The sequence below is a fragment of the Panthera uncia genome (genome assembly GCF_023721935.1).
Source record: "Panthera uncia isolate 11264 chromosome A1 unlocalized genomic scaffold, Puncia_PCG_1.0 HiC_scaffold_17, whole genome shotgun sequence".
NCBI classification, from domain to species: domain Eukaryota; kingdom Metazoa; phylum Chordata; class Mammalia; order Carnivora; family Felidae; genus Panthera; species Panthera uncia.
In genome coordinates this window covers 124413205-124435631 of record NW_026057577.1, presented here as the reverse complement: position 1 = coordinate 124435631, position 22427 = coordinate 124413205, and the positions used below count along the sequence as shown (strand labels likewise).

Sequence of the window (22427 nt, the reverse complement as noted above, 5' to 3'; positions counted from 1 at the left end):
GAAGGAAGGAAGGAAGGAAGGAAGGAAGGAAGGAAGGAAGGAAGGAATGGATGCATGAGAAAAGGCTTCCTGCAGAGACAGCCATTCCTGAAGGTGTTGGTGAGCCCAGTGCATTCTGGGGCAGAGGAGGGGACAGGGCAGATCCCCTAGCCTGTCAGAATGGATCCAAAAAAGTCTTTAGGAAACTCCATCTTCTGAAACCTTCCTCCTAATAAATTTTCCTGTTCCCTTTCTGTTCCCTTTGGGACAAAATAAAGGCATTACAACTGGGTTCACACAAAATTAACTGCTTCACAGTCCGTCAACACCTTCCAGCAGTAAGGGCAAAAGAGAGAGGGGCACCAAGAACTTGATTGTCCAGGGCCCCCTCCACTGCCCAGGCAGTTCTCCAGGTTTCCCATTAGTGAAACATGCCCAGTTAGTGCTGCTGCCCCCAGGAGCCCCTGTCCTTAGCCTCCAAGAGCCTGAAACTGACTTCACTTTCCACTTTCTACTGTCCCACACTTTGAGCATGTGCCTCTGAAAGTCCCTGCCATGCCCTGTGGTGGGCAGCTCATGATTTCTAGCTCAGCACTGGATCTACATTCTGGCCCCAGGAATGCAGAATGTGAAGCAGCTCCAGAGCAAATACAAAGAGAGGAAAGGAAACTGCTGGTAGCCCAAAACTAACTTCCCCATCCCAACAGTAGGGATCCCATTCTACCGCACAGACCTCTCACGCCTCTCCCTCCTCTGGCCTGGGACCCTAGCCCTCTCTAGAACACCACATGGAATGATCCTCTGACCTAAGGCTGTGACTGAGCCCTGGCACAGGGGCCTGGGATGGGCCCCTTTCTGATTCTCCAGCTAAGCACTCACCCAGTGCAAAAGCAGTCAGGATTTTCGCAGCCTCAGAGAGCAGGAACCCAGGCAGAAAGAAGCCAGCTAGCAGTAGCGCCTGCTGCCCCACCATGCTCGCTCCTGTCCCAGCTGCAGATTCCAGCCTGGTGCCCAGAGCCCTATGCTCTGTGCCTCTGTGTCCTGCACAGTGACCTGTGTGCGTGCCCTGGGACACACGCTGCCCTGGCTGCCAAGGAAATGCGCTGGCAGGCAGCTCGGGAAGAGGTGAGAGGTGGATCCTGCCTGCCTTCTCTTCTGTTTGTCACTTCTGGCCCCTCTGCTCCGCCTCCTGGGTGCTTGCTCCACAGGCTATTAGGTCCTCACCCTCCCTAAGCTAAGGCAGCAGGAAGGAGGGGTTAGTGAGCTCTCCTTAACCCCTCTCTGTCCCTGGAATCACCACACTCTCCCCAGAGAAGATCCTCTGAACCAGGAATGATAGAGACCTTAGGATGTCACTTCCAAGTGAGCTCCACCTCCAGGTGACTCAGACCCTTCTCCGTTTTAGTGACCTTTCCCCAAATGTTCGCACCTCCTAACTGCACTATTGACCTCATACTGTCATCCCCGTGCCCCTTTTCCCCAGGTACCTGCTTAAAATCTCCGCGAGTCTTCAATCTCAAGATCCCAGAAGCTGACTCCAAGAAGAAAATGACCTACACTTATTGCTCAGGGAGTGTCTTTGGAAAGTACCTACTGGTGAAAGTGCTAGTGTCCCCTACGTGTTAAATACCCCTGGAGGGCCAGGTCTTGACTGAAGGACTGAACCTCTAAGGCTAAGTCTGTAATTCTGAATGGGCATGACAAAATAGGACTCGGTAGTGGGCACCAAGAAGTTCTATTCTTCTAAGTGTTTGAAATTTCTCATTAGAAACGTGTTAAAACTCTCCCAACCTATTACTCCACTTTCCCCTCATACTATATGATTACATGCATGCACATTCACAATTTTCACCTGTTCAGGTAGCATATCTTCCCAGTGAAAACATTAATCTGCATTAGGGAGACACCATTTAATATTAATGTAATCACATTACTTTGTCTACAATCCTTATTTCAATCCCTCCAGTTGTGCACACAGTATCCTATGTTGTGACAGGAATTCTCTGGTGCAGGAGCCAATTCAGGATCACACATTGCATTTAGTTATCATGTGTATTTCATCTCCTTTAGTAAGGACTGGTTTCTCAACCCTTCTTTTTCTTTCATGTGATTGATATTTTAAGAGTACAAGCTGTTTATTTTCTATGATGGATCCCCAGTTGGGTTTGTTTGATGTTTTCTCAGAATACTTCAGGTTACTAGGGAGTTTGGTGGGAATACTACAAATGTGGTGTTGATTCCATCTCAGTGAATCTCAATGCGAAGCACATGATATTATTAGATGGTCCAATCATTAGAGATGATAACTCTATCCCTTATTTAAGGTGGTGTTCATCAAGATTCTTGACTGTAAAGCTGCTATTTTTTTTACCCTATAATTAGGAAATCAGATTTGGGGAGACATTTTGAAACTGTGTAAATATTTTGTTCCTATCAAATTTCACTCACTCATTTTTATCAACTGTTTTGTTTCTTACTTAAAGCAATTGTAGCTGTCATGGTGGCCAATTAGTGAGTTTTAACTGCACTTTTTTTTTTTTTTCCATGTGGCATTGTATTGTTACAAAACCTTTTCCTTTGTCCCTATCCACCTATCATCTATCTATTTTCTATCTGTGTCAATCTATTATCATTATTTATTCATCTCTCTGTATTTATTCAGTGGGGTATTATCTCTTCCTATTATCATGTATTGGGTTGCTGCTGTTGAAACTCAACCATTTTGGAGCTTTTCCTTTCTTTCTGGCACACAATTTCCAGACTCCACTTGAACTTTTTTTGTTTCTGTCTTCAAATCTTCCATTTCTCAAAGACACCTAATGGTATTTTAAAAATAGGTGTGGTTTGCAAAAGTGCTCATTGCTAATGAAGCACTGTTGTTCATAAATCCTTTTCAGTGGACAGTTATGAAATATATACATACAAGATGGATATAAATATTACATATCTATATCACCATGTTTACATATAATTTGTGGGAAACTGTGAATCCATACTGATAATACCTTCAATTCCAGCACCACCACAGAGGTGATTTTCATCTCCTCCATTTCCACATTAGTAACTCCCCTTCTAAATTTAAGAAATCTACTTTCAAAATCCTTGGTATATTTACACATCTGCTCAATCATACTGAAAAAATGTTACCATGTACTAATCCATGAACTGTGAATATCAGTTCTACCCAATAGACTACTCAAAAAATAGATTAGTGGGGCGCCTGGGTGGCTCAGTCGGTTAAGCGTCCGACTTCAGCTCAGGTCACGATCTCACGGTCCGTGAGTTCGAGCCCCGCGTCAGGCTCTGTGCTGACAGCTCAGAGCCTGGAGCCTGCTTCATATTCTGTGTCTCCCTCTGTCTCTGTCCCATCCCCATTCATGCTCTGTCTCTCTCTGCCTCAAAAATAAATAAACGTTTAAAAAAAAAATAGATTAGTCTAAAAGTAGATTTTTGCAGTTCATTTTTTCTTTAGATTGATGAGACATATATTCAAAGTACTGTGTTCAAAATGCAATTGTGTTCCCTCATTTTTTTGGTACAGTGCAATTGTTACACATTTGAAAATATTTTGAATTCATTTGTTTCTGTTTGTATTCTATTTTAGAGTTTTCTCCTCCATTTTTTGTTATAAATAGAACTTTGTTATGAAAAATAATAACGTGCCTACAAGGACCAAACTATGTAAACACAGAAATCTACAGACATGCCATTTGTTTCCTTGACCTTCACGCTATTCAAAAACAACTTTATAGATAATCTATCACATGATTCTGATTTTTCATCCCTCTGCTTCTTTTTGCAACAGCATGTAGATATAATTATATTTTTATTCTCTCCCTTTTTCTCTTTACTTAAAAATAAAAGTGAGATTACTATATTGTCTTTAGACTATGTTCTTTTACTTAACAGATTAGAATTCAATCCACATTAGTTTAAAATTGTCTTGTTCATTGTGGTTTATAGGTATCTATGATCCCACTGTGTCCTTGTAACAAGCTTCCTTCCTCAATTCTGACAGACTTTTAAAATGTTAGGACTAGTAGTCATCTCACTGTGATGAAAATTATGAATACACTTATCCCACTTTTTTAATGGTATTTTTCTACTTGTGGTAATTTAGCTGTGTAAAAACATTTTACTATTGTCAAATTAAACTAGTTAACTTTTCTTTGTTGCTTCAGAATATTTAAGTCATATAAAAGATCATTCCGTACACAGGGATCAAGGTCATTCCATAGTAATTCCATACACACACCTTATTTTTAGACTCAGTATGTTGTCATTTATTTATATTAAATATCTAATGTATTTAGAGTTTACTTTTAGATATGGTGTGAGATATGGTGTGAGACAAATATTGTCTCTCTTCTAAAAGATTATCCTGTCATCTCAGCATTATTTGTTTGAACCACCATGCCATGTGCTATAAGCACAAGATAAACGGAACCCAGTCCCTGATCGTTAGGGTGTTATAGTTTCTAAATTGAGAGACATACATGTTAACAAGTAATTTCAACATATTAGGAAAAATGCTTCGAAAGAGGATATACAGGGAGCTCTGTTGTGAGGGTCAAAGTCAAGTGCAGCCACACTAATGTGAACATAATAAAGCTTGGTAGGAAGAACATGTAGAAGCTTTTTGTCCCAACAAGAGCAGAATGGCATTTCTGAGAGAGGACACAGTGTGGTCACTGATACAGAAGTACAGCACAGCACAATGTGTTGGGGTGGGTGTGACAAAGATTCCCTCCTTCACCAAATTTAGTCAGCATCCTCTGAATCCTCTTCTAGACTAGGGTTCCACCCTGGCCTGCTGCCCTGCCCTTGGTCTGCTGAACCCCCTTTCAGCTTAGAATCTGCATCTTCCAAAATGCCCAGCATGATGCCTGTTGACAAATATGAAAGCAGTCAGTGTTGGCTGAATCAAATTGTTGAACTGGGTAAAATGCATTCATCTTAAGGACATTCACAATATGAAATCCGCTTTTCAGAAATAGCTAGTTCCTTGAGCTAAGTAGAAAGAAGTTTGCTTAAGACAACAAGTAATTCCATTTACCTCCTTTTGCATAGATAATTGGTTGACACTTAAACAAATAACCATCTCACAGCGCCTGCAATTAGGATATGATAAACCAAACAACAGAAGATTGACATGGGGGAAAATCACATCCATGGAGAATTTAGTGTACCTAGTCACACAAAGAATCAATATGTGATCATGGTTGGTGGTAAGGGTAGAAACACGTAAATGGAAGAATCACCACATAATGAAAGGAAACATAAATGACAGACTGAACTATATTTTGACATTCTAACACATACCTCCAAATATATGCATTTTAGATGTAGATCCTGAATATGTGTCATGTTCCATGCCCATGAAAGACCAACAAATTAAATATTTTGCCCATGTTTATTATTTTTTATGTTTTATATTGTAATTATGTAAAGCCCAGGTCCCACTCACAAAATAAATTGGATTAGGTCTGAATATGTGAAATTGATCCCTTGTCCTCTGATTCTTCAGGAAGTAAACCAAATTCTCATGCATGCATATCTCCTCCTTCATCAAAACTGTATTAGCTCTACTATTTTGGAAATTACCAAAATGTGTTTGCATTTACAATTATATTTAAATGTAATAATACATTTTAAGGTAAACAATACAAAAGCACTTAAAAAACATCTCACATGTATACATTTTCAAATCAATTTTAAAGTATAATTTGTAGAGACCTGGGGAAGATGGTGGCGTAGGAGGACGCTGGACTCACCGCGCATCCTGCTGATCACTTAGATTCCACCTACACCTGCCTAAATAACTCAGAATATCACCAGAAGCCTAGCAGAATGGAGTCTCTGGAGCCAAAGGCAGACAAGAGGCACACAGAAGAGGGTAGGAAGGGTGGAGAGGCAGTGTGTGCTACACTGACTGGCAGGAGGGAGCCAGGGCGGAGGAGCAGTCTGCCAGTAAGTAGAGCCCCTGAGTCAGGCTGGCAAAAGCAGAGGGGATTGACGGAGTGTGTTCTGACAGCAAGCGGGACTTAACATCTGGAAGGTTATAAGCTAACAGCTCTGCTCAGAGAACAGGAGGGCTGGAGGACAATGGGAGGGAGAGTTGTTGAGCCCCCGACGACAGAGCTCAGCTTGGTGGGGAACAAAGGCTCTTGCCAGCGCCATCTCCCTCAACCATCCCCCAGCCAAAATCCCAAAGGGAACCGGTTCCTGCCAAGGAACATGCTGGCACCTCGCAAACCCAAACACTGTGCTTCTGCGGATCCAGGCCTCCAGAAGGTCTGACTCCCTCCCGGTGCTGCAGGGCCCCTCCTGAAGCGGATATCCGAAGGAAAAGCGAGCTGAGCCTCCCCCTCCCACCCCTGTGCACCTTGCTGATCCATCCCAGCTAATATGCCAGATCCCCAGCACCACAAGCCTGGCAGTGTGCAAGTAGCCCAGATGGGCCATGCCACCCCACAGTGAATCCTGCCCCTAGAGAGGGGAAGAGAAGGCACACACCAGTCTGACTGTGGCCCCAGCGGTGGGCTGGGGGCAGACATCAGGTCTGACTGTGGCTCCGCCTACCAATGCAAATTATTCAAGACAGCACAGGGGAAGTGTCCTGCAGTTCCGCATCACTCCAGGGACTATCCAAAATGATGAAACGGAAGAATTCCCCTCAAAAAAACGTCCAGGAAATAACGACAGCTAATGAACTGATCAAAAACGATTTAAACAATATAAAGTGAATTTAGAATAATAGTCATAAAATTAATCTCTGAGCTTGAAAACAGTATAGAGGGCAGCAGAGAATCTATTGCTACAGAGATCAAGAGACTAAGGAACAGCCAGAAGGAGCTCAAAAATGCTATTAATGAGCTGCAAAATAAAATGGAGATGACCACGGCTCGGATTGAAGAGGCAGAGGAGAGAATAGGTGAACTAGAAGATAAAATTGTGGAAAAAGAAGAAGCTGAGAAAAAGAGAGATAAAAAAAATCCAGGAATATGAGGGGAAAATTAGAGAACTAAGTGATGCACTAAAGAGAAATAATCTACGCAAAATTGGTATTCCAGAGGAGGAAGAGAGAGGGAGAGGTGCTGAAGGTGTACTTGAAGAAATCATAGCTGAGAACTTCCCGGATCTGGGGAAGGAAAGAGGCATTGAAATCCAAGAGGCACAGAGAACTCCCTTCAGACGTAACTTGAATCGATCTTCTGCACGACGTATCATAGTGAAACCGGCAAAATACAAGGATAAAGAGAAAATTCTGAAAGCAGCTAGGGATAAACGTGCTCTAACATATAAAGGGAGACCTATAAGACTCGTGACTGATCTCTCTACTGAAACTTGGCAGGCCAGAAAGGAATGGCAGGAGATCTTCAATGTGATGAACAGAAAAAGTATGCAGCCGAGAATCCTTTATCCAGCAAGTCTGTCATTTAGAATAGAAGGAGAGATAAAGGTCTTCCCAAACAAACAAAAACTGAAGGAATTTGTCACCACTAAACCAGCCCTACAAGAGATCCTAAGGGGGATCCTGTGAGACAAAGTATCAGAGACATTGCTACAAGCATGAAACCTACAGACATCACAATGACTCTAAACCTATATCTTCCTATAATAACACTGAATGTAAATGGACTAAATGCGCCAACCAAAAGACATAGGGTATCAGAATGGATACAAAAACAAGACCCATCTATTTGCTGTCTACAAGAGACTCATTTTAGACCTGAGGACACCTTCAGATTGAGAGTGAGGGGATGGAGAACTATGTATCATGCCCCTGGAAGTCAAAAGAGGACTGGAGTAGTCATACTTCTATCAGACAAACTAGACTTTAAATTAAAGGCTGTAACAAGAGATGAAGAAGGGCATTATATAATAATCACAGGGTCGATCCATCAGGAAAAGCTAACAATTATAAATGTCTATGTGCTGAATACGGGAGCCCCCAAATATATAAAACAATTACTCACAAACATAAGCAACCTTATTTATAAGAATGTGGTAATTGCAGGGGACTTTAACACTCCACTTACAGAAATGGATACATCATCTAGACACACAGTCAATAAAGAAACAAGGACCCTGAATGATGCATTGGATCAGATGGACTTGACAGATATATTTAGAACTCTGCATCCCAAAGCAACAGAAGATACTTTCTTCTCGAGTGCACATGGAATATTCTCCAAGATAGATCACATACTGGGTCACAAAACAGCCCTTCATAAGTATACAAGAATTGAAATCATACCATGCATACTTTCAGACCACAATGCTATGAAGCTTGAAATCAACCACAGGAAAAAGTCTGGAAAACCTCCAAAAGCATGGAGGTTAAAGAACACCCGACTAAAGAATGAGTGGGTCAACCAGGCAATTAGAGAAGAAATTAAAAAATATATGGAAACAAACGAAAATGAAAATACAACAATCCAAATGCTTTGGGATGCAGCAGAGGCAGTCCTGAGAGGAAAATACATTGCAATCCAGGCCTATCTCAAGAAACAAGAAAAATCCCAAATACAAAATCTAACAGCACACCTAAAGGAAATAGAGCAGAACAGCAAGGACAGCCTAAACCCAGCAGAAGAAGAGAAATAATAAAGATCAGAGCAGAAATAAACAATATAGAATCTAAAAAAACTGTAGAGCAGATCAACGAAACCAAGAGTTGGTTTTTTGAAAAAATAAACAAAATTGATAAACCTCTAGCCAGGCTTCTCAAAAAGAAAAGGGAGATGACCCAAATAGATAAAATCATGAATGAAAATGGAATTTTTACAACCAATCCTTCAGAGATACAAGCAATTATCAGGGAATACTATGAAAAACTATATGCCAACAAACTGGACAACCTGGAAGCAATGGACAAATTCCTAAATACCCACACGCTTCTAAAACTCAATCAGGAGGAATTAGAAAGCTTGAACAGACCCATAACCAGCGAAGAAATTGAATCAGTCATCAAAAATCTCCCAACAAATAAGAGTCCAGGACCAGATGGCTTCCCAGGGGAGTTCTACCAGACGTTTAAAGCGGAGATAATACCTATCCTTCTCAAGCTATTCCAAGAAATAGAAAGGGAAGGAAAACTTCCAGAGTCATTCTATGAAGCCAGTATTACTTTGATTCCTAAACCAGACAGAGACCCAGTAAAAAAAGAGAACTACAGGCCAAAATCCCTGATGAATATGGATGCAAAAATTCTCAATGAGATACTAGCAAATAGAATTCAACAGCTTATAAAAAAGAATTATTCACCATGATCAAGTGGGATTCATTCCTGGGATGCAGGGCTGGTTCAACATTCGCAAATCAATCAACATGATACTTCACATTAATAAAAGTAAAGATAAGAACCATTTGATCCTGTCAATCGATGCAGAAAAGGCATTTGACAAAATTCAGCAACTTTTCTTAATAAAAACCCTCGAGAAAGTCGGGATAGAAGGAACATACTTAAAGATCATAAAAGCCATTTATGAAAAGCCCACAGCTAACATCATCCTCAATGGGGAAAAACTGAGAGCTTTTTCCCTGAGATCAGGAACACGACAGGGATGTCCACTCTCACCGCTGTTGTTTAACATAGTGTTGGAAGTGCTAGCATCAGCAATCAGACAACAAAAGGAAATCAAAGGCATCAAAATTGACAAAGATGAAGTCAAGCTTTCACTTTTTGCAGATGACATGATATTATACATGGAAAATCCGATAGACTCCACCAAAAGTCTGCTAGAACTGATACATGAATTCAGCAAAGTCGCAGGATACAAAATCAATGTACAGAAATCAGTTGCATTCTTATACACTAACAATGAAGCAACAGAAAGACAAATAAAGAAACTGATCCCATTCACAATTGCACCAAGAAGCATAAAATACTTAGGAATAAATCTAACCAAAGATGTACAAGATTTGTATGTGAAAATTATAGAAAGCTAATGAAGGAAATTGAAGAAGATATAAAGAAATGGAAAAACATTCCGTGCTCATGGGTTGGAAGAATAAATATTGTCAAAATGTCAACACTACCCAAAGCTATGTACACATTCAATGCAATCCCAATCAAAATTGCACCAGCATTCTTCTCGAAACTAGAACAAGCAATCCTAAAATTCATATGGAACCACAAAAGGCCCCGAATAGCCAAAGTAATTTTGAAGAAGAAGACCAAAGCAGGAGGCATCACAATCCCAGACTTTAGCCTCTACTACAAAGCTGTAATAATCAAGACAGTATGGTATTGGCACAAAAACAGACACATAGACCAATGGAATAGAATAGAAACCCCAGAACTAGACCCACAAACGTATGGCCAACTAATCTTTGACAAAGCAGGAAAGAACATCCAATGGAAAAAAGACAGTCTCTTTAACAAATGGTGCTGGGAGAACTGAACAGCAACATGCATAAGATTGAAACTAGACCACTTTCTCACGCCATTCACAAAAATAAATCAAAATGGATAAAGGACCTGAATGTGAGACAGGAAACCATCAAAACCTTAGAGGAGAAAGCAGGAAAAGACCTTTCTGACCTCAGCCGTAGCAATTTCTTACTTGACACATCCCCAAAGGCAAGGGAATTAAAAGAAAAAATGAACTACTGGGACCTTATGAAGATAAAAAGCTTCTGCACAGCCAGGGAAACATCCAACAAAACTAAAAGGCAACCAACGGAATGGGAAAAGATATTTGCAAATGACATATCGGACAAAGGGCTAGTATCCAAAATCTATAAAGAGCTCACCAAACTCCACACCCAAAAAACAAATAACCCAGTGAAGAAATGGACAGAAAACATGAATAGACACTTCTCTAAAGAAGACATCCGGATGGCCAACAGGCACATGAAAAGATGTTCAACGTCGCCTCTTATCAGGGAAATACAAATCCAAACCACACTCAGATATCACCTCACGCCAGTCAGAGTGGCCAAAATGAACAAATCAGGAGACTATAGATGCTGGAGAGGATGTGGAGAAATGGGAACCCTCTTGCACTGTTGGTGGGAATGCAAACTGGTACAGTCACTCTGGAAAACAGTGTGGAGGTTCCTCAAAAAATTAAAAATAGACCTACCCTCTGACCCAGCAATAGCACTGCTAGGAATTTACCCAAGGGATACAGGAGTACTGATGCATAGGGGCACTTGTACCCCAATGTTTATAGCAGCACTCTCAACAATAGCCAAATTACGGAAAGAGCCTAAATGTCCATTAACTGATGAATGGATAAAGAAATTGTGGTTTATATACACAATGGAGTAATACATGGCAATGAGAAAGAATGAAATATGGCCCTTTGTAGCAACGTGAATGGAACTGGAGAGTGTGATGCTAAGTGAAATAAACCATACAGAGAAAGACAGATACCATATGTTTTCACTCTTATGTGGATCCTGAGAAACTTAACAGAAACCCATGGGGGAGGGGAAGGAAAAAAAAAAAGAGGTTAGAGTGGGAGAGAGCCAAAGCATAAGAGACTCTTAAAAACTGAGAACAAACTGAGGGTTGATAGGGGATGGGAGGGAGAGGAGGGTGGGTGATGGGTATTGAGGAGGGCACCTTTTGGGATGAGCACTGGGTGTTGTATGGAAACCAATTTGACAATGAATTTCATATATTGGAAAAAAAAAAAAACCTTGGTGGTTAAGGCACACTTTTTCTGGTATATGTTTCTAGGAACTGAATGTAATTCCCAAGGGATTTCCACATAGAGGGATATTCTCTGCCACATTATGGTGGCAGATGGATGCTCTCTAAATCAACAAAGTCTTGGGAATGTCTATAGTCACTGGACCCGAGGCCAAGAGCCTCACGTGAAAGTCCAGCTTCCCTTCTAGAGGTCTCCATGACTACATATTCAGAGGTGGGAAACTTGAGAAGAGAATTGTGGGAAGTGAAAAACACAGCATCATCTGTGGCCAAAGACAGCTTCCTGGTCTGAGCAGCAAAGGAGGTGCTCTCCCAGGACAGACTCAGGACAGAGACCATGAGTGGAGTCCTGGGAGAACCACCCCTGCCTAACTGCAGGACAGAGGCCAGGCTTCCTGAACTGAGAAGTGAGGTGAGAAGGAGATACAAGAGGAAGACTCATAATGGAAGAACTGGCCACTATGTTATGTCATATCATGAAATTTAAATTAAGAAAAGGTAGAGAGACTGACAAGTGTCCAAACAGCAATGATGAAGTAAACATGGCCCTGTGCTAAGGACAGGGAGTGGGGAGGAAGGTGGACTGCCTGCTAAAGCTTTGGGTCTGAGTGAGGAGTCCATTGATGAGGGGCAAGTCAAGAAGCCAAGATCAAATTCACAGGCGTAGAAAGTAGAACAGGGATTGATGGAGATTCGGGTGGAGGGGAGCATGTATATGAGGAATCACTGATCAGCGTGGAGTTAGTTTACTCTGGAATGATGAAAACTGTTCTGGAATGAGTGGTAGAGATGTTTGCAGCGTAATGACAATGGCTAAATGCCACTGACTGCATACTTAATGGTAAAAATGGCAAATTTTATATAATGTATATTTTACCACAATTTAAAGGAGAATCCCAAGAATCCTTCACAAGACTCTTTTTAAATTTTTTTTATTTACATTTATTTATTTTTGATAGAGGCAGAGCACAAGTGGGGGAGAAAAAGAGATAGAAGGAGACATAGAATCCGAAGCAGTCTCCAGGCTCTAAGCTGTCAGCACAGAGCCCAAAGTGAGGCTCGAACTCACAAACTGCAAGATCATGACCTGAGCTGAAGTCAGACACTTAAGCGGCTGAGCCACCCAGATGTCCCAAGAATTTTTAAACACAGACAGAAGTGAAGAGCAATTTATGTGCCACCATAAGGTGGAATACAGGGAGACACTAGGGGTTTCCTGTATGGTTGGAGACTTTGTAGAACCAGTGGCTTCTCAAATACCCATCAAGGATGCACCCCTATCAGGCCTTCTTCAGCTTCCTGGCCCCACACAACCACCTGGCCACCATGCCCAGCAGCTTCCCGCAGAGCCACAGGGTGCCCAGGGTGACCACCAGCAGGAACAAGAAGACATCCAGCAGGTACTGCTCATGCCATGGCTGCTGCAGGGCATGGGGCTTGAGGTGGGCCGCACCCCCTGTCTGGAGGATGTGGTCGATCCAGCCCACCAGCCTCTGGGCAGGGGTCAGGGGGTGGGAGCGCCTGATGATGCTGGCGGCCACCGCTGCTGACTTGTACCTGTTGGCAGACACAGAGGCAGGGCATTACTCCTTTGGCCTCAAAAGACTTGGAGACAACGTATCACACACACATTCTTTCCTCCATGTGCACAGAAGACTCAGTTTCAAGGAAAAGTGCTGGCCTGGTCTGTAGGGGATAAGCTTAGGAATCCCCTGGGCTTACACCAATGCATTAACAAGGCATAAAGAAATACAAAGTCCTAAAATGCTCACACCCGAGTTTCAGTAAACCAGATTGGCACTCCAAAAATAGGGGGTGCAAAGACACCCCAAGAATTGGGAGGCAGAAAGGTGCCAGAAATAGGGAGGTGCAAAGGCAAAATAGAGAGGGGGTGCAGAGCCTCCAAAATAGAAAGGGAGAGGCAAAGGCCTGAAATAGAAACAGCACACAGGTGCCCAATACATAAGTATATGAAATAACCAAGATTAGATGTTCAGGGTGGAAGCACCCCCAGTTTAGTACTATAGCAGAAAAGCTGCTTTCACAGGAGAATGGGGCCAAGTTAGGTAAATTGGTGAATTGGACTATGGACCACTGTGCTGCAGGCGAAGCAGCCCAGAGTGAAGATAGTTAACAAAAGAAAAGATGCCTTATTAACCATGAGGTTATTTCCCCTATCTGTCTCATCCTCTAGGCTAGCTAAGATAAACAGGCATGGTGCCTCCTGTCTGCTGTTAACAACCATCTACCCATCTGCCCAGCACCCAGATTTTGTTTTATATTGACCCAAACCCCAAACACTGTATATCTTCAAAACTACCTTTTTCCCCTATGTCCAAAAGTTAATGTTCATAGTTTCTTTGTCTCTCTGTGTACACCCATCACATTTGCAAGCCTTCTGATCTGAATAAATATGGGGCAAGGACCCTTATTTGGGGCTCTTGTCTTTTTCCCGGACATTAGCCATCTCTCACTTTAATCCTGCGTCTGCTCTTTTGCTGGAAAAAAAAAGAACTTTAGACTTAGAGTCTACACTACTGGTCTTGCCACAGTCTAGCTGGGTCACATTGAAAAGTTCAAACTGGTGCCTTCATGCAAAGATCCATGCCTAGGGCCAAAAAGTGCTAAACTATAAAACAGTGATTAAGCTGTAAGGAAAAGTCTCTTCCCAGGAGGCTTATGGTACACTAAAGGAAAAAGCACGTATGAATATATGTGATGTAACATACTCCTGACTCAGGGTAGATGTCCTGAAGATGCTAATAAGATATTCCACCCATCCTCATTATCAGATCATTGTGCTGGATGGGAATTTACATAAGATATCATGGGTCCTTCTACCAACTCACTTAACAGAAATTCATCTCAACCTACTTTGTGGCAGGCCCTGTGCTAGGCCCGGTGAGCTCAGGGGAAAAAACAGACACACTTGGCCATCCAAGGGGGCTTACTCTCTACTTTCTAATATGAGGGACCGACAATAAAGCAAAAACAGAAAGAAATGGGGTAGTTACCTATCCTGAGAAGTGTTAAGAAGAAAAAACAAATTACAATTGAAGGGGGTGAGAGAGGAGTGCATTTAGGACTGTCAGACAAAGACCACTTCTCTGAGGAGAGGACATTGAAGATGAGCCCAATGGTCATGAAGGAACCAGTCGTGAGAGGAGAAGGAAGGATGTTCTAGGGAGCAGCACTGACAAAGGGCCTGAGGCTGGAGAAACAGTGTGGCTTATTGGGGGACAAAAAGGAGACCTCCTGCCTCAGTGAAATTCTACTATAAGCAGCATCAAAATATAACACCTCTCTGAGACCCAGTGTAAATAGGTCAGAGTCTTTGCAATACTTATGGTAGAAAATTGTTCTCAGCATCTAACCTAAACGCCTAGTCTTACTCTCAGATGAAACAGAACAGGTATTAGTATCATATGCATATCATTGTCCCTAAAGTTTTGCCTTTTTGCAAAAGAGTGCCACACAGTACCCATCGTATTTCATATCTTCTTTTAGTCTCAATGACAAGTTCAGAGAGCTGCATACCTCTTGTCTTCTATGACTTCCTTCATCTTCAGAGCCAATGTCTCTGCCTTGATCTGCTTTAACTGGATAGAGACACCAAACTTCTTGGCTTCTACTCGGACCATGTTTTCAGGCTGGTCTCCAAGGACTGGAATCCCCACGATGGGCACACCATGTTGGATGGCCTCCATTATGCTATTCAACCCACCATGGGTGACAAAAAGACGGATGCGTGGGTGAGCTGTTGTAAATCAGGAATATTTCAGCATGAAAACTTTCAGAACACCAGGGAAAGCATCAGGGCAGAGGAAAATACCAAGGGATTTCAAGGTATGGTGGAGAAAATGGATTTACTGGTCCAGCTTTGAACACACTCAAGGGTGCATATTCCAAGATAGAAGATTCTGGCCTTGTCTGTGTACAGAGATTCCTCTAAGTCAATCCATCTAAGACTCAGAGCCAAGGGAAAGCTGCAGAGAACAGTGTTAAGCAAGGCATATTCCTCCTCCCAACTATCCATCCACCTATCCGTCCATCCATTCTTCTCTCCACCCTGTTTCTCTCTTTGCTTTTCTTATGTCTGCTCTCTTTGTGTCTCCTTCTGTCTCTTTTCTGTCTCTCACTCTCCACGTCTCACCCTCTCTCCTTCACTGCCCATTATTTTCCTCTTATTGAAGTCTTAATACTTTTAATGTCATCGCATCTCACCTGGCATTCCTCAAACATACACTCTGTGTGCTTTCTCCTCAATTTAATAAGAAATCCTCTAAAGTAGGGCGTGATGGACCACCCATCTCAGTATTTCCAGTTCCCGTGTGCTACTCTACTCTTTTTTAGAGAAAACCAAAACAAGTGTTGATAATGAAGAGTTCATCTCAAACAGTGCCTCTCAACAGGGATGTGCATCAGAATCTATTGGTGTTTCCTTGAAAATCAGAATCCTTTTTACTCCATGCCTTGTGAAAAAAAAAATATGCAAAACACTCTATCTTAAGTTCCCAATACGTTTGTGAGCCTTGGGGTGAATAATCTTGGGGTGAACCTCTGAGGTATTCAGTTGTGGTGGCAGCTAAGGTGCTCAAAAAACTGGCACAAGGACAAAGAAAACCTTGGGGTGTAAGGAACTGTTACCAGACAATTTTATGGACCAAATGACTGGCTGACAAGTTACTCGCCTTGACAGTCAGATATTTTGGCACACCCTTCAGACACCATCAACATCAATTTTTTGAAATTATGACTATACCTTTTGTAGCATAGGAGAATGTGCTAACATGTGTGTGTGTTGGGGGGGGGGGTGTCTGTAATGGCACGTGGCCTAACAGGTTCTCAAGGACCCAGGAAAAGCAATGGCAAGAAGACCCCTGATGTGTGTTCTCAAAGTCCACAAGCCATCTTTGATTAGGTTTGGATAACTTTCTTCAGTGCAAACATGTTAGGGTTAAAATAACCTGACAAAAATATCACTTCTGACTGAAAATATCAGGACTGAAATAGAAAGGAAGAAGCAAACACAGCATTTTTAAACATTTTTGACGTATAGCCTGATTTCCCAGGAACTCCAAGTGGCTGGTCCACTCCTGTCCTCTAAACATTATCTTTAGCTACCAACATCCCTTCTCATAGTGATGGAGTTTCCCCATGGAGCCCTAAAGAGACATAAGTAGAAAAAGAGAAATAGATCTGGTCAGTCCTTACCCAAGAGGTCATTCTGAGGAAGCCAGTCCACGATTTTCACATTTGCTGCCAATTTGACATCTTTGGGCCACTTAGAAGGCTTACACTTCCATATCACCCCTTGGGAGAGATGAGAAAAGGCACTGTTCATCTCCATGAGAACTTCCTGGGACTGATAGGTGCTCACCATGGAGCCCATGGCCACAAGAACAAAACCAGAGTCTCCAAACTTGCTGATAAAATTCTCAAATTCCTGGAGTGGTAAGAAAGGAAAGTATGTGAACAGAGTTGTTCATGGAAACCTAGACACCTGTGAATTGAAAGACATCTATTAACCGAATACACCCTCCTGTCAGTGCCTAGAGCTTACTGTCTTGATACTGTTCTCATAGCTCTGAGGATAGCTAGGGAGGTTTTGCACTCTGCTCATATCTGTTGTTTCTGGTGGCCTTGAAGTCATTTTTCTGAGACCTCAGGACACACCATACCATACAAATACTTTCAATAATCACAAATAAATGTCAAGAGAGCCTTAGGTGTCCAGCCACTACCACAATCGCCCACGTTGCACATGAAGCACTTAATGCATACTATAGCAGTGACATCTAGATACAGGACTTCCATGTATAACAATGTTTTAAGAAGAGGAAAGTTGAGGTGATGGGAACCTCTTTCTTCATTGTGAACATGGCCCAGTACCAGGGTCATCCTCATCCCTCATCCTTGTCTGTGGAGATATGGCCATTTAGGAGTGTTCCAATGACAGACCAGAGGTGCTAGTGTCTGGGTGAGTGCCAGTTGCTCTCCTGGCCCAGTAGGGGGCAGTAGGCACTCTGGAGGCTGAGGTAGATGCTGGAGAAATATCTGTCATTTGTCTCCTTCATATGCTTATGAGCCATCTGTCCGTCTTCTTTGATAAGAGTTCTGGTAAGGTGGTTGGCCCATTTAAAAATTTTTAATTGGGCTTTTTTTGTTATTACTGAGTTTTAAGAGTTATTTGTGTATTTTATATATATGGTTGTGTATTTGTGTGTATTACATTTTGAATAATAGTCTTTATCAGGTTTATCTATGCAAATACTTACTCTTGGTCTGTGTCTCCACCTTTTATTCCCTTGACAGGTAATTCCAAGAACAGAAATTTTTATTTTTTTAACATAATTTATTATAAAATTGGGTAACATAAAGTGTGTAAAATGTGCTCTTGGTTTTTGGGGGTAGATTCCTATGGTTCATCGCTTACATACAACACCCAGTGCTCATCCGAACAAGTGACCTCCTCAATGCCCACCACCCATTTTCCCCTCTCCTCCACCCTCCCTCATCAACCCTCAGATTGTTCTCTATATTTGAGAGTGTCTTATGGTTTGCCTCCTTCTCTCTTTCTTTGTAATTACTTTTTTACTCTTCCCTTCCCCCCTGGTCTTCTGTTAGGTTTTTCAAGATCTATATATAAGTGAAAACATATGATATATGTCTTTCTCTGATTGACTTATTTCACTTAGCATAATACCTCCCAGTTCCATCCACGTTGCTGCAAATGCAAATTGCCAAGAAGTATTACATTGTATACAGAAATCACACCTTCTTTATTTTTAAAATAAATTTACCAACTTATCAACCCTATAATAGAACATTCCTTAGATTTTATATCTAAAAAAAATCACCAAGCACTTCGCAATCTATTTTCTCCTATGTCACCTCATAGGAATTTCATACTTTTGCATTTTATGTTCAGGTCTGTGACCCACTTTGTGTTAATTTGTTTGAAGATGTAAGAACTGTGTCCATTTGTTGGAAAGACTGTCTTCTTTTCATGGTACTTCTTTTAAAGCTTTGTCAAAAATCATTTGACTAAATTTGTGTGGATCTATGTATACTCTCTATTCTTAGTACATTGATCTATTTGTCTGTTCTTTTGCTTATAGCACACTGTCTTGATTACTTCAGCCATTTCATAAGTCATGGAGTTGATTAATGTCAGTTTTCCAACTTAGCTCTTCATCTTCAATATTGCGTTGGCCCTTCAGGGTTTTTGCCTCTCCATGGAAATCTGAACATCCATTTATCAATATCCACAAATAATTTGCTATGATTTTCGGTGGGATTGCACTGAATCTATTGATCTAATTGGAGATAACTAACACCTAGCAATAGTGAGTCTTCCTACCCATAAATATGGAGTATCTCTCCATTTATTTAGCTCTTTGATTTCTTCCATCAGCATTTTGTAGTTTTCTCCATATAAATCTTATACATGTTTTGTTAGTATTTATTCCCAAGATTTCATATTTAGTTGTGAAATATAAATAGTAGAGTGACTTTAATTTCACATCCTCCTGTTCATTGCTGATATACAAGAAAAATATGGATTTTTTTATATTTAACTTGTATGCTTTAATGTTACTATAATTGCTTGCTAGTTCCAGAAATATTTTTCTTGACTTTTCAGATTTTTTAGATGGACCATCATGTCATCTGTGAGAAAGAACAGTTTTAACTCTTCCTGCCTAATCTACATGATTGTTATTGCTTTTTCTTTCTCCTACTACTTTCTTAGGACCTCCAAGATGAGGATGAAAAGCAGCAAGAGAGTACATACTCGCCTGGTACCTGAGAGGTTGTCCTTTCATTTTCTATAAAATGTCCCCTTTAATTAAAAGCTTCCGGAGAAGCTTCTCCGGAAGCTTTTAATTCTGATGAAGTCAACTTTATCTATTTTTTCTTTTGTTATTCATTCTTTCAATGTCACATCTACAAATTCATTGCCAAGTCCGAGTCCATGCATTTTAGCCCTTTCTTTTCTTCTAAGAACTTTTTGGCTTTTAGCTCTTTATTTAGGCCATTGATCCATTTTGAGTTGATTTTCGTATATGGTGTGAGGAAGGCTTGGAATATATTCTCTTTCATGGGAATGAATATCCAGTGGTTTCAGCACCATTTACTGAAGAGGCTGTTCTCTTCATTGATTGCTCTTGGCACCCTTGTCACAAATGAATTGGTCACAGATGTGTGTCATTGAACACTATTCTTTTCATGTTGATTTGGCTACTTGCATTCCATTACATTTCAATGTAAGATGAAGACTGGCTTTTCCATTTCTGCAAAAAAGAAAAAAGAGTAATAATAAAGCCACTCAAGTGTTGATAAGGCTTAGGTAAAACTTGTAGATCACTTTGAGTAGTATTGCTCTCTTAACAACATTAAGTATCACAATTCATGGTCTTGAGATGTCTTTCCATTTATTTAGGTCTTCCTTAATTTCTTTCAGCAAATTTATAGTGTCCAGTGTATGTGTCTCTTGCCTCCTCAGTTTAATTAGGTGTTGTTGTAAATAGAATAATTTGCTTAGTTTCATTTTCAGATTGTTCATAGCCAGTGTATGAAAACACAAGTTGTATGAATTCATTGGGATTTTCTATATACAAGATTATGTCATATGAATATCAAACCATTTCTACATTGTCCATTCCAATTCGGATGCTTTTTATTTCTTTTTCTTGCCTACTTGCTTTGTGTAGGGTATATTTGAATAGCGGTGATATAAGCGGGCATCTTAGACTACCGATCTGAAGCAGCAGGATTTCAGTCTATCCCATAGAATATGATGTTAAAGCTGTCAGTGTTCCATAAATACTCTTTATCGTGTTCAAAAAATACCTGTTTACTCCTAGTTTTGTGACTGTTATCATGAAAGGACGTTAGTTTTGTCAAATATTTTTTCTGCATCTCTTGAAATGATTAGCTTTTTTTAAATTCTCTTCATTCTATAGATGTGTTGCATTATGCTGCTTGATTTTGTTACATTAGACGAGTTATAAAATACCTTTTATATCCTGTAAAAGGTTTGACATTGGTCTATTTTGTCTGATTTTAATTAGCACATAGCCACCCTAGATGATTCTTAAAGAAGTTCATGATCTAACACCCTAAAAATTAGTTTCATATCCTTTGTCAATCTTCCTGCCTCTGCATTTGTTGACTGTCTCCAGCTTACCTCGTTGTACCATTCTGGCCCTTCTTAACTCCATCCAGCACAACACTATAAAAACTATCATCCCAAAGGACCAGTAAAAACCAGCTTTGTTGTCACTTGACATTTATAAGATCAGTGTAAATCTATAATTTAAAATTGGCAAAGGCAGAGCACGACGTCATAATAAGAAGCTGAGTACTCCCAGCTCCCCACAGAAAAAACAAAAGGACAAAAAAGGCTAAAGACTCACTCAGATAATTTTATACGACTTGGGAAAATAGTCAGTGATATACAGAAACCAAACAGATGCCCATTCAGGAAGAAAAAAAAAAACACACTCAGAATGGTGAGAATTTCCATGGCAATTTTACTCTTCTGGCCCCACACTCTTCCTGAAGTGGCATGCCATGGTCCAGAGGCAGCAGTGGTAGCCCTGCCTTCTGTAAGAGGAGAAGAAATGAAATAATTTGCAACATTGTAGCCACTCTCTAGGCTCCCAGGTGACAAGTTAAGATCTCACCAGGCTCAGAGCTCTGACTGGAAATGGCAATATAGCTCAGATATCAGGCTGGTGGGAGTCTTGCAAGGCAATAGAGGGCACAATGTCATGTAAAACCTGCAGGGATACTGCAGAATTTAGAATCTTGGGGCAAGACAAACAAAACACCTATGTCCCTGAACAGAATCTGGGTAAGACTCTTTGGGAACTTAAGACATTAAAATTGGCCAAGTATACAGGAAGAATCAGATGAATGAACGCATACACAAAGGTCCAGACAGGAAAAATGCTCAGAAAATACCTAAGGACACTTTAAGTTGTCTGCCCTGGCTTATCCAAAGTATTAAAACATTCCCCACTAATTAATGAAAGTGTTCCATGGCAGCCTGCAAACACAACTAGAAGTGACTGGTTTTACAAATGCCCACAATTTTCTACAAAAGATCACAAGACATATTAAAAAAAGAGAGAGACTAAAAGCCAAAATGTGTCATTTAAAGGAATGAAATAAATCTCCAGGAACCCTCTTTGAAGAAACAGACATTGGATTTACGAAACAAAGACTTTTAAGTTGACCAAATATGCACAAAGAGCTAAAAAAAAAAAAAAGTGGACAAAGGTCTAAAGGAAATCGGGAAGACAATATATGAACAAATAGAGAATAATAGCAAGAAGAGACAGAAATTATTTTTCAAAAAAAGCAAAAAAAAATCAAAACAAAAAATACAATCACTGAATTGAAAAACTCACTAGGGTAGTTCAATACAGACCAAAACAGACAGAAGAAAGACTTAGTACACTTGAAGACAGGACATCTAAAATGTCAAGTCTAAAGAGAAAAAAGTAGAAAGGGCGAGTGTAAGGGACTCACGGGACCCCTTTGTGTAGATTAATATATGCATTATGGAGTTCTCAAGGGAATGAGAGAGGAAAGAATAGAAAGATTGCACCAAGAAATAATGGCACATAACAAGATATAATATGCAGACAATCCTAAGTTTCCTCTCACACACACACAAAAACATGTGTCATGACTAATATAGAAATTTAGGAAAGTAGCAAGAAATAAAATCAGCTCAGAATATCAATTGCATTACATTAATAATGACCAT

The 22427-nt window shown here is 40.7% G+C and overlaps 1 protein-coding gene across 11 annotated transcripts in view; it reads right to left on the bottom strand.

Moving 5' to 3' along the window:
- The window catches only part of LOC125934648 (UDP-glucuronosyltransferase 3A2-like), a 184969-nt gene that overhangs the window by 82701 nt on the left and 79841 nt on the right, over nt 1–22427 (bottom strand). For 2 of the 11 annotated variants that reach the window (XM_049648179.1, XM_049648178.1), the window contains exons 6-8: nt 16862–17093; nt 15185–15404; nt 12965–13204 (exon numbers count right to left, since the gene is read on the bottom strand). The exons of 2 other annotated variants lie outside the window; for them this stretch is intronic. In XM_049648179.1, the coding sequence (XP_049504136.1) occupies nt 12965–13204; nt 15185–15404; nt 16862–17093 (692 nt within the window). Of the gene's footprint in view, nt 1–858; nt 1156–12900; nt 13205–15184; nt 15405–16861; nt 17094–22427 lie in introns of those variants that run through there. 7 more of the 11 variants (XM_049648177.1, XM_049648184.1, XM_049648176.1 and 4 more) reach the window with 6 other exon arrangements.